At 37.7% G+C, this 16842-nt stretch overlaps 1 protein-coding gene across 1 annotated transcript in view; it reads right to left on the reverse strand.

Moving 5' to 3' along the window:
* Positions 1–2802: 2802 nt before the first annotated feature.
* TYR (tyrosinase) overlaps positions 2803–16842 on the reverse strand; it is a 108146-nt gene continuing 94106 nt past the window's right edge. The window contains exon 5 of the mRNA XM_052662388.1: positions 2803–3029. Coding sequence (XP_052518348.1) covers positions 2803–3029 — 227 coding nt within the window. The remainder of the gene's footprint in view (positions 3030–16842) is intronic.

Genomic DNA, 16842 nt, shown 5'->3' on the forward strand with positions numbered 1-16842 from the left:
TGACTGTGTGGATCACAATAAACTGTGGAAAATTCTGAAAGAGATGGGAATACCAGACCACCTGACCTGCCTCTTGAGAAATCTGTCTGCAGGTCAGGAAGCAACAGTTAGAACTGGACATGGAACAACAGACTGGTTCCAAATAGGAAAAGGAGTACGTCAAGGCTGTATACTGTCATTATGCTTATTTAACTTATATGCAGAGTACATCATGAGAAACGCTGGGCTGGAAGAAACACAAGCTGGAATCAAGATTGCAGGGAGAAATATCAATAGCCTCAGATATGCAGATGACACCACCCTCATGGCAGAAAGTGAAGAGGAACTAAAAAGCCTCTTGATGAAAGTGAAAGCAGAGAGTGAAAAAGTTGGCTTAAAGCTCAACATTCAGAAAATGAAGATCATGGCATCTGGTCCCATCACTTCATGGGAAATTGATGGGGAAACAGTGGAAACAGTGTCAGACTTTATTTTGGGGGCTCCAAAATCACTGCAGATGGTGACTGCAGCCATGAAATTAAAAGACGCTTACTCCTTGGAAGAAAAGTTATGACCAACCTAGACAGCATGTTGAAAAGAAGAGACATTACTTTGCCAACAAAGGTCCGTCTAGTCAAGGCTATGGTTTTTCCTGTGGTCATATATGGATATGAGAGTTGGACTGTGAAGAAAGCTGAGCACCGAAGAATTGATGCTTTTGAACTGTCGTTTTGCAGAAGACTCTTGAGAGTCCCTTGGACTGCAAGGAGATCCAACCAGTCCATTCTAAAGGAGACCGGATCTGGGTGTTCATTGGAAGGACTGATGTTGTAGCTGAAACTCCAATACTTTGGCCACCTGATGTGAAGAGTTGACTCACTGGAAAAGACCCTGATGCTGGGTAGAATTGGGGGCAGAAGGAGAAGTGGACAACAGAGGATGAGATGGCTGGATGGCATCACCGACTCGATGGATATGAGTCTGAGTGAACTCCGGGAGTTGGTGATGGACAGAGAGGCCTGGCGTGCTGCGATTCATGGGGTCACAAAGAGTCGGACACGACTGAGCGACTGAACTGAATTGAATCTCTGAGAACTGATGGCATTACTTCAATAATTGTACATTTGTTCTGGATGAAAATTAGCCAAAATCATTTGACCAATATATATAGCAAGATGATTTTTACTTTTCTCTGAATTTCTAAGAGCATTCATAAACAGTCTAACACTACATGGCATGCCTTATAGGAATTGTAGGATATTTTAATTGAAAGGTACCATCCAGGTCAATGGGTCCTCTCTTAAATACCATTCCAGAGATGTAGAGGGTTAGGTGTCAGGCTGAGGTGGATTTCTGGAGCTTGGATTGGATAATTCTGTTTTAAAAGCATGGCCATCTCAAGAGAGAGAGAGTGAAAAGGCAGTGTTTAGGGATAAGGCTGGAAGTATAAGTCAAGCAGTCAAATGGAGATACATACCTAAAAATGCTGGGCAACTAAATGCAAACTAGACATAAGGGAACGAAAAGAGACTAGGAAGTCAAGCACAGAGTTGTTGAGTCTGGATGAGACGGTGGAAGAAGAAACTTGGTGAAACACACTGAAATACTGTGGCAGAGTCAGAGGGTCTTTTCCTAGAGCATGTGTGGCCTCATTTCTGAATGAGGAGTTGTTATAAGGCCTGAGCCAGTGTCAATAAGTATGACTGTAGACTCAATACTTAAATTCTATTTCTAGAATTCAAGTCAAATTTGTCATCCAACCTCTATGTGAAGAACTCTAGTGGCAAACACTTATTATTTTCCAAAAATGTCCATTTTGGTTTTGGAAAACTCTGAATATTGAACAGTTTTTCCTTTTATTATACCCAAATGGGTCCCCGATAACTTCCACCCACTAGTCTTTTATGCTGTACATATCAATAGAAGGAATAGAATATCAATTGGATTATTTTTAGAAATTCAACTGGACCAAAAATTCAAGAAGCAAGATTATCTGGACATCTTAATTTAGGGTCTTAATTGCCAGGAAAAACAGAAATAAGTTATTTTACTAAAACTACAGACAGGCTAATATTCATGTAATTGTTTTCTACTAAAAAATGTTTCACAGCATTTTAAACATTCTCTAATAAAATAAAGTCCTTTTCAGAAGATATTTTTAAAGTGCTATAATAAGATGATTATCTTTATTTAGTGATGACATCTTGAGACAGGTACTTAGCTTGATTCTTTGCAGGAGAAGGTCCTTGATGTCAGTGACCCTCAAATGTACAGTCAAAATTATGGCAGGAAAGGTCTGAAGACTATTTTCTACTTGAAGTCCATAACATATTTTGGAGCAAGAATGTAAGATATAAGGGGAATGTTATGCTTTCTTAAGATAATTGGACTGTATTTATCAAGCTCAAAGGAGTCAGTTAGTGTAAATTTGTTGCTATTTTATTAAAATCAAAGAAAGGTGATAATAAAAGAGACAAGTCATTCCACAATCAAGAGGAAAAGAATCACAATAGTTCCCATATTTTACAAGAGCACTTTCATTCAGATACAACTAGCAGTTACTTATTATCAAATGGCATCCTTTCCATGGAAATCTGAGCTTGAGAAGAACTCTTCAGGGAATGATCAAACTCCAGCAAAGCAAGCACAGGTGGCTTCTACCTGAGTAGGAGGAGGGCTACATTTTGTATTGATAACAGTTCTGATAAGGGGCTTCAGAGACACACACCAGGGATTTCCGCTGGGACATCCCCTGGGGACTTCAACATCATTTAAGTTATAGTGAGGTCAGGTTTTTTGCCCCAACTCTATTGCCTAAACCTTTCATAAATGGCTCTGATACAACACATTGTGGTAATCCTCTTTTTCCATGAGCAGGGGCTGCTTTTCTTCTGGAAGCTGGTTTCTCTTTCGACGACATAACAGGCTAGTAAGTCCTCCCAGCACAGCAGTAAGGACAGACCCAACCACAGCTGCCCCAGTGAGCCACGGCCAGATTCGACGTGCTTGTTCTAAGTAGGGCTTAATGTAATCTTGAAAAATGTCCGGTTCTGAAATAGAAAAACATCCCAATGTTTTTACTATCATCATCATCACCATCATACTTGCTCCATACTTTGGAGTCAGAGGCTTAAGTCTGAATGCCAGCTCTGCTACTTACTAGCTATAAGAGCTTGGGAAAGTTACACCTAATACCCCAAGGCTTCAGTGTCTTCAACAGGAAAATAGGAAAACAATACTACCTTGTTTGGATGTTTCAAACTTCATAGATAGTATCTGATCTGTAAATTGTATAGTGACTGCTCCCTGCCAGCTACTCTAACTCCTCTAGCTATTTATTGTTATTTGACTCCTTATTTCTAAATAATAGGCAAATACTACTATCTCTTAATTTCTCAAGTTTATCTCTGGAGTTTGTCATGCATAAGCAATCATTTTAGCTCTCTCACAACTTCCCTTTTCTCCATCTTTTCAATATAATAACATCATGATTTGGGGCCAAATCCACATCTAGGACTTTCATTATTTATAGTATTTAAATTTGATTCACAATTGAACCTAATAGTATTCTATGATTACATTATGATTACATTTTCTTTCTCACATCATTTTCCTCTTGGAGTTAATGATTTATTATATATATATATATATATATATATATATATATATATATTTGCTTGATTTTAAAGGAAACATCACTATTTACAAGACACTCTAAAATGTCCATTTTGTGATACAAAGGAAAGAAGAGAGTATATCTTGGGCTGACCTTGCAAAAAAGTATGACTTTATGTGACTCAAGTCTTAAACAAAAGTAATGCATGTAATTTTGGGGTTGTTCCCTTAAAAAGAAAAAGAATGCCTTCTCTTTTTCCCTGTTCTCCTTCCAACTAATGCAAATAGCATGTTGGTGAGCCAGTACAGGTCATGCGATCAAGGGTACACCCTAGGTCTTATAGAACTACAAGAAAGCAGCAGCTCTGGTCCCTGAAATTATGGAGCATGTATTTGACTATATACCAAGACTGCTATTTGAGCAATAAATAAACTAACTTATCTAGGCCATGGATATTTGAGCCTATATCTGCTCCCCAACCTTACCTTTCCACTGATGTGGGAACTGTAACAGCTTTTTTTATAACCTGTTTTGATGGCTACAATTGATTAGCTCTGAGTGAATCTCTGACTCAAGATGGGCCAATCAGAATTGGCCATTACTCAGAATTCATTGTGCAGAATTGAGTCCAGTGACTCAGGAGCCGGTAATAGTCTTAGTGCTAGAGAAGGGGTGGGGAGGGGAAAATGAGAAAGGGAAAGAGAGAGAAGATAAATCTTTAGACTGCTTGTTTCCTGGTTCCTACTGTTCCTCAGTCTCAGCTACATTTTTGTCTTTTTTACATTTCTAGTGTTTATTCCTTCCTTGGGTTTTGTAAACCAATAAATTATCTTTTTATGTAATCTTGTTTCTATGGAGTTTCTGACATTTGCACTTCAAAAAGTCCTAATTATTTTTAAAGGTTAATTAGATTCCTGCAATAATAAAAGATGGAGTAAGTACCTTAAGATACTCTGAAATTACAGTTATATGAAAGCTACATTATCATAAAAAAATTACATCAACCAAATAAAAAGAAAATGAGTATTTTTTTTTTTTTTACAAAATAACTAGGAAAGAATGGGTAGCAACCTGTTGTGAATGTAAAATGAGATTCTCAGTGTTCACCATAAAGTCAAGAACTCAGAACAATTAAAACAAGAGAATTTGTTAAAAATTAATTTTATATTATATTTCAATCTTCATTCAAAGGAGAAAAAAGTGGCATTTCCCTGACTTAAGTGGGACTACAGAGCTCAGACCCTGTCTGTTTCCCCTGTTACTTTCTGAGTTCCTGTCCTTCCCACTGCCTTTTGCCAGCTTTCACTAAGATACTTCTAACATTCTTAGGCTCCATTAAGCATAATTTGAAAAATATAGCTAATTACTGTTTCTCTTCATCATGAAGGGGCAATAAGCTGCAAAGAATTAACATTATAAAATAAATAATAATAACAAAATTTATAACTTTGGATTAATATTAATTTAAACCAAAAGCTAACAGAACTAAAATAAATTTTAAAATGTGAAAAATATTTTCATCAAGCATAAAAGTTAGTTTTAATACATTTAAAATCATATTGAAAATGAGACTACAAATGCTTAGCTTGCATTGCTATTAATCACTTCAATATATCATGCATTTTGACTGTGACAAAAGGCAGATACATAGAGGTTACATAATAATTATGATTTTCTTTATTGCTTGCTGCTCAGCTCAAATGCTTTCAAAATTTTCAAATACTATTTCTTTATTTGTCCTTCTGCTTTCCAGCTTATTTTATTATTTCTCTACTTTGGTTCATTTCAAGCAGTTTTAAATTTTACTGTCACCAGTGGACTATCTTCTTTGAAACAACCTGTATTTCTTAATGACTTCAATCTAAACTTTTGACTTTTCCTTCTCAGTTATTTGTTTTTCAGCCTCAATAGTGCTCCTTTGAATTATTTCTTAATATAAAACGTTTTCTATTATTTTTACCTACTTAAAATTTCATTTTTCTGGTTACATATTCTCTATAGAATAATCATATTGTTTTCTATATGTTTGGTGCTCTGTCATTTCCAAAGCATATTCACATGCCCATTTATCTATACAAGAAATGCATGAGGTAGTTAGGAATCATTATCCTAATTTAATGAATTCCTAATCTGCAACTTAGAAAATTTGCCTGTAATATTTAAACTCTTTAATGTATATGTAAACTTAGGTATGATGCCTTTCACAGCAAAAGTAATTTATACCTCTTATTTATTATTCTTATTCTATACTGTTCATGGGGTTCTCAAGGCAAGAATACTGAAGTGGTTTGCCATTCCCTTCTCCTGTGGACCACATTCTGTCAGACCTCTCCACCATGACCTGGCCATCTTGGGTGGCCCTGCATGACATGGCTTTGTTTCACTGAGTTATACAAGGCTGTGGTCCATGTGATCAGATTGGCTAGTATTCTGTGACTGTGGTGATGAAAAGGCAAAAAGTTGGGACACTGAAAGATGAACTCCCCAGGTCAGCAGGTGCCCCATATGCTACTGGAGGTCAGTAGAGGAATAACTCGAGAAAGAATGAAGGGATGCAGCCAAAGCAAGAACACCCAGCTGTGGATGTGACTGGTGAGAGAAGCAAGGTCCGATGCTGTAAAGAGCAATATTGCATAGGAACCTGGAATGTCAGGTCCATGAATCAAGGCAAATTGGAAGTTGTCAAACAAGAGATGGCAAGAGTGAACTCCAACATTCTAGGAATCAGCGAACTAAAATGGACTGGAATGGGTGAATTTAACTCAGATTACCATTATATCTACTACTGTGAGCAGGAATCCCTTGGAAGACATGGAGTCATAGTCAACAAAAGAGTCCGAAATGCAGTACTTGCATGCAATCTCAAAAACGACAGAGTGATCTCTGTTTGTTTCCAAGGCAAGCCATTCAATATCATGTTAATTCAAGCCTATGCCCCAACCAGTAACACTGAAGAAGCTGAAGTTGAACGGTTCTATGAAGACCTACAAGACCTTCTAGAATTAATACACAAAAAAGATGTCCTTTTCATTATAGAGGACTGGAATGCAAAAGTAGGAAGTCAAGAAATGCCTTAAGTAACAGGCAAATTTGGCCTTGGAGTACATAATGAAGCAGGCAAAGGCTAATAGAGTTTTGCCAAGAGAACACACTGGTCATAGCAAATACCCTCTTCCAACAACACAACAGACGACTCTAAACAGGAACATCACCAGATGGCCAACACCGAAATCAGATTGATTGTATTCTTTGCAGCAAAGATGGAGAAGCTCTGTCAGTCAGCAAAAACAAGACTTCTGACTGTGACTCATGAACATCTTATTGCCAAATTCAGACTTAAATTGAAGAAAGTGGGGAAAACCACTAGACCATTCAGGTATGACCTAAAACAAATCCCTTATGATTATACACTGGAAGTGAGAAATAGGTTTAAGGAACTAGATCTGATAGACAGAGTGCCTGCTGAATTATGGATGGAGGTTTGTGACATTGTACAGGAGACAGGGATCAAGACAATCCCCAAGAAAAAGAAATTCAAGAAAGCAAAATGGCTGTTGGAAGAAGCCTTACAAATAGCTGTGAACAGAAGAGAAGTGAAAAGCAAAGGAGAAAAGGAAAGTTATATCCATTGAAAGCGGAGTTACAGAGAATAGCAAGGAGAGCTAAGAAAGCCTTCCTCAGGGATTAATGCAAAGAAACAGAGAAAAACAATAGAATGGGAAAGACTAGAGATTTCTTCAAGAAAATTAGGGATACCAAGGGAATATTTCATGCAAAGATGGGCTCAATAAAGGACAGAAATGGTATGGACCTAACAGAAGCAGAAGATATAAAGAAGAGGTGAAAAGAATACACAGAAGAACTATACAAAAAAGATCTTAAGATCTTCATGACCCAGATAATCACGTTGGTGTGCTCACTCACCTAGAGCCAGACATCCTGCAATGTGAAGTCAAGTGGGCCTTAAGAAGCATCACTATGAACAAAGCAAGTGGAGGTGAGGGAATCCCAGTTGAGCTCTTTCAAATCCTAAAAGATGATGCTGTGAAAGTGCTGCACTCAATATGCCAGCAAATGTGGAAAACTCAGCAGTGCCCACAGGACTGGAAAAGGTCAGTTTTCATTCCAAATCCAAAGAAAGGCAATGCCAAAGAATGCTCAAACTACCACACAATTGCACTCATCTCATATGCTAGTAAAGTAATGCTCAAAGGTCTCCAGGCCAGGTAGGCTTCAAAAATTCGTGAATTTCCAGATATTAAAGCTGGTTTTAGAAAAGGCAGAGGAACCAGAGATCAAATTGCCAACATCTGCTGGATCATCGAAAAAGCAAGAGAGTTCCAGAAAAACATCTCTTTCTGCTTTATTGACTATGCCAAAGCCCTTGACTGTGTGAATCATAATAAACTGTGTAAAATTCTGAAAGAGATGGGAATACCAGGCCACCTGACTTGCCTCTTGAGAAACCTGTATGCAGGTCAGGAAGCAACAGTTAAAACTGGGCATGGAAAATCAGACTGGTTCCAAATAGGAAAAGGAGTACGTCAAGGCTGTATACTGTCATTATGCTTATTTAATTTATATGCAGAATACATCATGAGAATCGCTGGGCTGGATGAAGCACAGGCTGGAATCAAGATTGCTGGGAGAAATATCAATAACCTCAGATATGCAAATGACACCACCCTTATGGCAGAAAGTGAAGAAGAACTAAAGAGCATCTTGATGAAAGTGAAAGAGGAGAGTGAAAAAGTTAGCTTAAAACTCAATACTCAGAAAACTAAGATCATGGCCTCCAGTCCCGTCACTTCATGGCAAATAGGTGGGGAAGCAGTGGAGACAGTGACTGACTTTATTTTTTGGGCTCCAAAATCACTGCAGATGGTGATTGCAGCCATGATATTAAAAGACACTTACTCCTTGAAAGAAAAATTATGACCAACCTAGAGAGCAGAAGCATTACTTTGTCAGCAAAGGTCCATAGTCAAGGCTATGATTTTTCCAGTAGTCATATATGGATGTGAGAGTTGGACTATAAAGAAAGCTGAGTGCCAAAGAATTGATGCATTTGAACTGTGGTGTTGGAGAAGACTCTTGAGGGTCCCTTGGTCTGCAAGTAGATCCAACCTATCCATCCTAAAGGAGATCAGTCCTGGGTGTTCACTGGAAGGACTGATGTTGAAGCCGAAACTCCAATACTTTGGCCACCTGATGTGAAAAGCTGACTCATCTGAAAAGACCCTGATGCTGGGAAAGACTGAGGGCAGGAGGAGAAGGGGACGACAGAGGATGAGATTGTTGGATGGCATCAATGACTCAATGGACATGAGTTTGGGTAAACTCCAGGAGTTGGAGATGGACAGGGAAGCCTGCCATGCTGCAGTTCATTGGGTCACAAAGAGTCAGACACGACTGAGTGACTGAACTGAACTGAACTGAATTCTTATTCCAAAGTAGTTCCATCAATATTTCAAATGAATCAGCTTGCAAGAAAAGTTTATCTTTTTCAAACTTGTTTTGGTCACTGATTTTGTTCAATTTTCTCTTCTGGATTCCCAGATTGTTTCCTTCTATGCTCCTTAGTGACACTTGGCACAATTATCTATGTGTTATAGTTGGTTATATATGTGTCTTACTTTTCAAACTTGATCACAGACTCTTGATAGCAAGTAGTGTATCTTTTACTTATCTTTCATTCTTCTTCTTTTCATTTATTTATTCATTTACTGAGACACAATATATGCCACATGGTTGTTCACACATGTGAAAGGATCAGAGCCCCTAGCCTGAAGGAAACAACAACTGGAAGAGGAGACTGACAAGTAAACAATTTGTTTTAAGAACAATGCTCTTCTAATGAAAGTATGTAAAAGATATAATGGGATCATAGGGAAAAGACCTCCTCTATCTGTCTGGGGAGTCAGAGAAGCATCCCAGGAGACTATCCCTCTTAGTAGAAAAATGAATTAGGACTTGAATGTAGGATGCTGATAGCAAGCCATCCCTGGCAGAAGGAACAGGATACACCCTTGCATACACATAGGCAAATGTAAGTGAACAAATCCATGAACAACAGAGCCCTCATCAAATCCTGTGTGCAGAATGAAATATTCCAATTACTGTGCATGCCTCCTCCTCTCATTTTTAAAAATAATTTATTCATTTTAATTGGAGGTTAATTACTTTACAATATTGTGGTGGTTTTTTCATACATTGATATGCATCAGCCATGGGTGTATATATGTTCCCCATCCTGAACCCCCCTCCCACCTCCCTCCCCATCCCATCCCTCAGGGTTTTCCCAGTACACTGGTTTTGAGTGCCCTGTTTCATGCATTGAACTTGGACTGATTATCTGTTTCACATATGGTAATATATATGTTTCAATGCTATTCTCTCAAGTCATCCTACTTTGGCCTTCTCCCACAGAGTCCAAAGAAAAAATGTGTCTCTATTGCTGTCTCACGTATTGGGTCATCAGTACCATCTTTCTAAATTCCATATATATGCATTTATATATTGTATTAGTGTTTTTCTTTCTGACTTACTTCACTCTGTATAATAGGCTCAAGTTTCATCCACCTTATTAGCACTGATTCAAATGTGTTCTTTTTAATAGCTGAGTAATATTCCATTGTGTATATGTACCACAGCTTTCTTATCCATTCATCTGCCAATGGACATCTAGGTTTGTCCATGTCCTAGCTATTGCAAACAGTGCAATAAAACAATCCCATTCACCATTGTGATGAAATGAATAAAATCCTTAGGAATAAAAAGTGACAGTGAAGTTGCTCAGTCATGTCCCACTCTTTGTGACCCCCATGGACTGTAGCCTACCAGGTTTCTCCATCCATGGGATTTTCCAGGCAAGAGTACTGGAGTGGGTTGCCATTTCCTTCTCCAGGAGATCATAAATCTACCTAAAAAAAAAAAAAAAAAGACCTATGTATAGAAAACTATAAAACACTGATGAAAGAAATCGAAGATGACACAAACAGATGGAGAAATATTCCATGTACATGGATCAGAAGAATCAATATAGTGAAAATGAGTATACTACCCAAAGCAATCTATAGATTCAATGCAATCTCTATCAAGGTACCAATGGTATTTTTCACAGAACTAGAACAAATAATTTCACAATTTGTATGGAAATACAAAAAAACCTCAAATAGCAAAAGCATCTTGAGAAAGAAAAATGGAACTGGAGGAATCAACCTGCCTGACTTCAGACTATATCACAAAGCTACAGTCATCAAGTATGGATGTGAGAGTCGGACTGTGAAGAAAGTTGAGTGCCAAAGAATTGATGCTTTTGAACTGTGGTGCTGGAGAAGACTCTTGAGAGTCCAAGGGACTCTCTCCGCAAGGAGATCCAACTAGTCCATCCTAAAGGAGATCAGTCCTGGGTGTTCATAGGAAGGACTGATGCTGAAGCTGAAACTCCAATACTTTGGCCACCTCATGCGAAAAGTTGATTCATTGGAAAAGACCCTGATGCTGGGAGGGATTGGGGGCAGGAAGAGAAGGGGACGACATAGGATGAGATGGCTGGATGGCATCACCGACTCGATGCACATGAGTTTGGAGGAACTCCGGGAGTTGGTGATAGATAGGGAGGCCTGGTGTGCTGCGATTCATGGGGTCACAGAGTCAGGCACAACTGAGCGATTGAACTGATTGACTGACAGTCATCAAGACAGTATGGTACTGGCACAAAGACAGAAATATACATCAATGGAACAAAATAGAAATCCCAGAGATAAATTCATGCACCTATGGACACCTTATTTTTGACAAAAGAAGCAAAAATATACAATGGAGAAAAGACAATCTCTTTAAAAAGTGGTGCTGGGGAAACTGGACAACCACCTGTAAAAGAATGGAGCTAGAACACTTTTAACACCATACACAAAAATAAATTTAAAATGGGTTAAAGATCTAAATGTAAGACCAGAAACTATAAAACTCCTAGACCAGAAACTGTAAAACTCTTATAAATCATAGGCAAAACACTCTCTGACATAAATCACAGCAAGATCCTCTATGACCCATTTCTCAGAGTAATGGAAATAAAAGCCAAAATAAACAAATGAGACCTAATTAAACTTAAAAGCTTTTGTACAACAAAGGAAACTATAAGCAAGGTGTAAAAACAGCCTTCAGAATGGGAGAATATAATAGCAAACAAGGCAACTGATGAAGAGTTAATCTCTAAAATATACAAGCAGCTCATGCAGCTCAATACCAGAAAAATAAACTCCCCAATCAAAAAACGGGCCAAAGAACTAAACAGATACTTCTCCAAAGAAGACATACAGATGACTAACAAACACACGAAAAGATGCTCAACATCTCCCATTATCAGAGAAATGCAAATCAAAACCACAATAAGGTACCATCTCATGCCAGTCAGAATGGCTGCTATCAAAAAGTCTACAAACAATAAATGGTGGAGAGGGTGTGTAGAAAAGGGAACCCTCTTAACACTGTTGGTGGCACTGCAAAGTAGTCCAGCCACTACAGAGAACAGTGTGGAGATTCCTTAAAAAAACTGGAAATAGAACTGCCATATAACCCAGCAATCCCACTGCTGGGCATACATACCGAGGAAACCAGAATCGAAAGTGACACGTGCATCCTCCTCTCATTGTTAAAATCAAATGTCAAGTCTTTTGGAATATATTAGAAGAAGGACGCTCTTAGCAAAGTAGCACCAAATAGAAAGCAGGAGTACATTTGGTTTCATCTTTTAACCAGTTATGCATGTGACAAAATGACCTGCTACTCAATTTTTAAAAACATCGCTAAATTCAATTATAAGAGAAAATGTTTGAATAAAGCAAGAAGTCATCAGCAGCCTTCTATGGAAAACACTTGAGTAATTATAAACAAGACTGCCTAAATGATCAATAATGAACTGCCTTAACTAAATTATATTGAAAATTTTTAAGACATTTTTAGTAAGATGGTTTAAGTTTAGCAATGACTAGAGATAAAATTTAAACTCCTTGAAAGTACTATAGGAGTAATAGAATAATTCATAAAATGGAAAGTAGGCAACTATTGTTGTTTATTTTAGAGCAAAACTTCTCTAAAACTTGTGCAAATTCACAGCTGATGAAAATGCTCTAAATACATAAAACATTTAAAATCAATGTTATTTTAAAAAAATCTAACAATAAATAATAAATACTATTAATCCCTTAAAGTGATACTCTTTTCCCTTTTCTTCTCCAATACTTTTTGTTTCCTTTTTGGTAAAAAGTACCCATTTGGACATTAGGGAAGGAACAATGAGGTGGAGCCTGGTGGGCTGCAGTCCACGGGGTTGCAAAGAGTTGAACATAGCTGAGCATGAACACATGCATGCATACAATGAGGTGGAACATGAAAGTCACTACCACATTGTGATTGTAAAGGATTGTAAAGACTGGAAGTTTATATGCTGATGTCTCCCACATCAGTATCTGCAGGCCACAACCTCTTCTGAGGTTCAAGGCCATCTAGCTACCTCAGAGACATCTTTACTCTGGTGTGCCATTCACCCCATTTCACTATGTAACTGATACCACCTTGAGATTCTCTCCATGTCTGGCCCTGCTCCTATTGTTACTGCCTTAATGAAGTCAATCACCATTTATCATAGGCCAGAAAGCTTAAAGTCATCTCTAATATTTCCTTCTTTCTCACCTATTACATAAATCATTTTCCAAGTTCCATAAATTTTGCTTTCAAAATAACTTCAAATTCTTTTGTCCTTTCTAACTCGCCTCCTATCACCGCTGCTGCAATTCAAATTTCCTTCAGCTCTCCCCTGGATACTCATAATAGCATTTTCATCAGCCTCCCTGAATGTGCTTTGCAACTGCCATAAAACTTCCTACAAGCTGCAGCAAACATAATCTTATGAAAACTCAAATTCGATCGTGATTTGTTTAAAATTCATTAATGAATCTGTTATCCTAGCAATATGGCCCAAATTCATAATCAAGACTCCCTTTTTAACTAATGAATTCCTCCTGTCATGAATATTCTCTGAAATGTCACTTTATTGACTCCTAGAGATAGGCACATCTCTAAATAAATGAGTCATTAGGTAAATAGTGGTTTAAGGTCTTTTTCTTTCATTAGGAAGAGACTATGTTGTTTGCCACCGTATCTGTAGTGTCTCAAAGAATGCCTTGTACAAGACAGTTACTAAACATATGTATGTAAAAAGAATAAATAAACCAATAAAATCACCTAAAACATACCTAGTGCAATAGAAGGCTTGAAATACATTAAAAATATCTACAAATGAGCTGAATATTAAGAGGTGTGATTTTTTTTTTAGCAAGCTTTATTTATATGTATTGTACTATACATAAGAAAGTGTTAGGCCTTCAGTCGTGTCCATCTCTGTGACCCCATTAACTGTAGCCCACCAGGCTCTTGTGTCCATGGGATTTCCAGGCAAGAATACTGAAGTGGGTTAAGTATACTTTATTTGTGTGTAATTTCATGTAAGGCATACTTACATGCATTTATTCTTCATGATAAATATCACTTGTGTTCAATTTAATTCATTGATTTTACCCTATACCAGATATTCTTTGGTATTTAGACTAGAGAAGCTTGCAAGATATCAATTCTGATTTTGTAGGGCTTACAACCAAGGTAGAAAGAAAGGAAGTGACGTCGCTCAATTCTGTCTGACTCTTTGCAATCCTAGGGACTGTGGCCCAACAGGCTCTTCTGTCCATGGGATTTTCCAGGCAAGCATACTGGAGTGGGCTGCCATTTCCTTTTACAACAGCCAAGGTGGAGAGGGGAACAAATCACATGTAGAAAAACTAGCATGCAGTTCTAACAAAGGAGTGATTAAACATGACTGTGTATATATGTATATATAATTAGTTCATATTTGAAAGTTTGACAAATAGATGAAGCGGATCAGAATTTAGCTAGAGAGAATAGTGTGATCAAAAGCATGAGCCCATGAAAGAGTCTATTATGTTCTGGAAATGGAAATCATAACATCCTGATGGTGAATCTTTGAAAAATTGTTATCAACATGTTCCTTTCTTTACACACTATGGGTGTTTCTAGAAGGAAGGGAAAACATGTCACTGGAGATGACCCTTCTTTTTGACTCACAGGAATTTACCCCCCTTATCACTTCTCTACCCTTATCACATCTTTACCCTGTTCATAGTGATCTTAAGGTTTTCAAAGAACTGATCTCCTCCACCAGCCATTTTAGTTCCCCTTCCATTGGCTGTGATCTTCAGATAAAACAGAACAGGTCAATCAAACCCATATCTGTCCAACTAATGGCTCCCCAAAGGGCAAGAGAATATTGATAAAATACAGATTCTCCTGTTGACCTTAAAATGTGGTTCTGCTATGCCACATACTAGCTATATGGCCTGGGACAAGTTATTCATATGCTTTACGCCTCTATTTTCTCATCTATGATCTGGAAAAAGAAATAATAGTATCTTCATAAGGATAGTTATGAAGGTTAAAGCAAATAATGCATACAGCACCTCTAGAAGAGTTCATGACACCTAAAAAGATTCATATGTGTTGGCTATTATGAAGTGACTCAGTTTTTCTCATCTGTGTAAGTTTCCATTGCTCTTGCTTCTCCAATTGGACAATTCAGCATTCCAGAAATGCATAGTACACTTCATACCTCTATTTTGTTATTCTTTTAGTTTAGAATATTCCCTACTCTTTTCCATCTGCTACCTGCCCGCTCTCCCTTCACGGCCTAATCTTGTTTCTCTAGTCTAACTATTCTGAAGTCATTGTTTTCTCCTCTGTGCTCTTGTAGTATTATGTTTACGACTCCTTTACTGCACTTAACACAGCCTGATGTTTCATGGTTTCTTTGCCAATGGTCTGACTTGTACACCGAATTTAGAGCTCCTTGAGGCTAGAGGTATGTCATTAATGTATGTGTCACTAAGGTGTAACAAAAGGTAGGAAGTTGATAAATGTCATTTATCTGTTCATTTAATTTTAATCATTTACTCACTTTTTCTTGAATTATCCATGAATATAATGAAACATCAGTGCTTGTTGAATACCTCTTATCCACAAGCTCTGTGTTGTTTTATTGCTTTTGACCATCTTCTGTTAAGTGGAGAGGACCCTGTAGAATGGAAATCTGGCTCTTACGTATGCTGGTATTTGATACTGGGAAAGTCACTGAGATTGTTTAAGCATCAATGTCCTCACCTCATTCTAGGGATAATAAGACCTAATATATTCTGACTAACAATGCATGTAGAGTATGGGGTAGACTCTCAGATTGTGGGGGAACATTGCTATCTGTTCCTCATTTATCAAGAAAATATACACATACTTAAACTAAGGAAGATTATTTAAAGCCTAGGTATAGTTCCAATCCTAGGCTTTTATAGCACTACCTTAATCATAGTCATAGCAATTATTATTATTATTATATCTATTAGCATTATTATTATTAATAGGATTTAATATCAAAATGTTCACAAGTTTTCTTGATAACCCTAGCAGGAAGTTCCCAAAGACGATTCTAAAACTGGTAGATATTTTTCTTGTGCAGACTGCACTAGGTTCTTAATGCCCTTAATTATCACAATACCTCTTTGCAGTATTATATTCCCAATATCTTAGGTTAAGAAGCTGAAATTCAGGGAATGGAAGTCAGAATTCCCAAGGTCACACCAAAGTCTGTTTAAAGCATCAGGTCTCACACTCATTGTTTTCTGATTTTAATTCTTGTGCTCTTCCCAGGTTGCCACACACAGAATGCCTTATATTAAGCACAATGGATAAGAGCGTAAAGATTCTTGCAGCTTGGGCCATGTAATAATAAATCAGTGATGAACTAAGGATTATAATGCACTTTCCAAGTTAAAGCATTGGAGGATAACACTTTATTTTATTTTGGGGGGGGGGGCGGGAATCCCCACACAAGAATTGCGGAGTGGGTTGAAATTTCCCTCTCCAGGGGATATTCTTTTTTTTTTTTTTTAGTTTTTTATTTTTTTAATTTTAAAATCTTTAATTATTACATGCGTTCCCAAACATGAACCCCCTTCCCACCTCCCTCTCCATAACATCTCTCTGGGTCATCCCCATGCACCAGCCCCAAGCATGCTGTATCCTGCGTCAGACATAGACTGGCGATTCAATTCTTACATGATAGTATACATGATAGAATGCCATTCTCCCAAATCATCCCACCCTCTCCCTCTCCCTCTGAGTCC

The sequence above is a fragment of the Budorcas taxicolor genome, chromosome 25 (genome assembly GCF_023091745.1).
Source record: "Budorcas taxicolor isolate Tak-1 chromosome 25, Takin1.1, whole genome shotgun sequence".
NCBI classification, from domain to species: Eukaryota; Metazoa; Chordata; class Mammalia; order Artiodactyla; family Bovidae; genus Budorcas; species Budorcas taxicolor.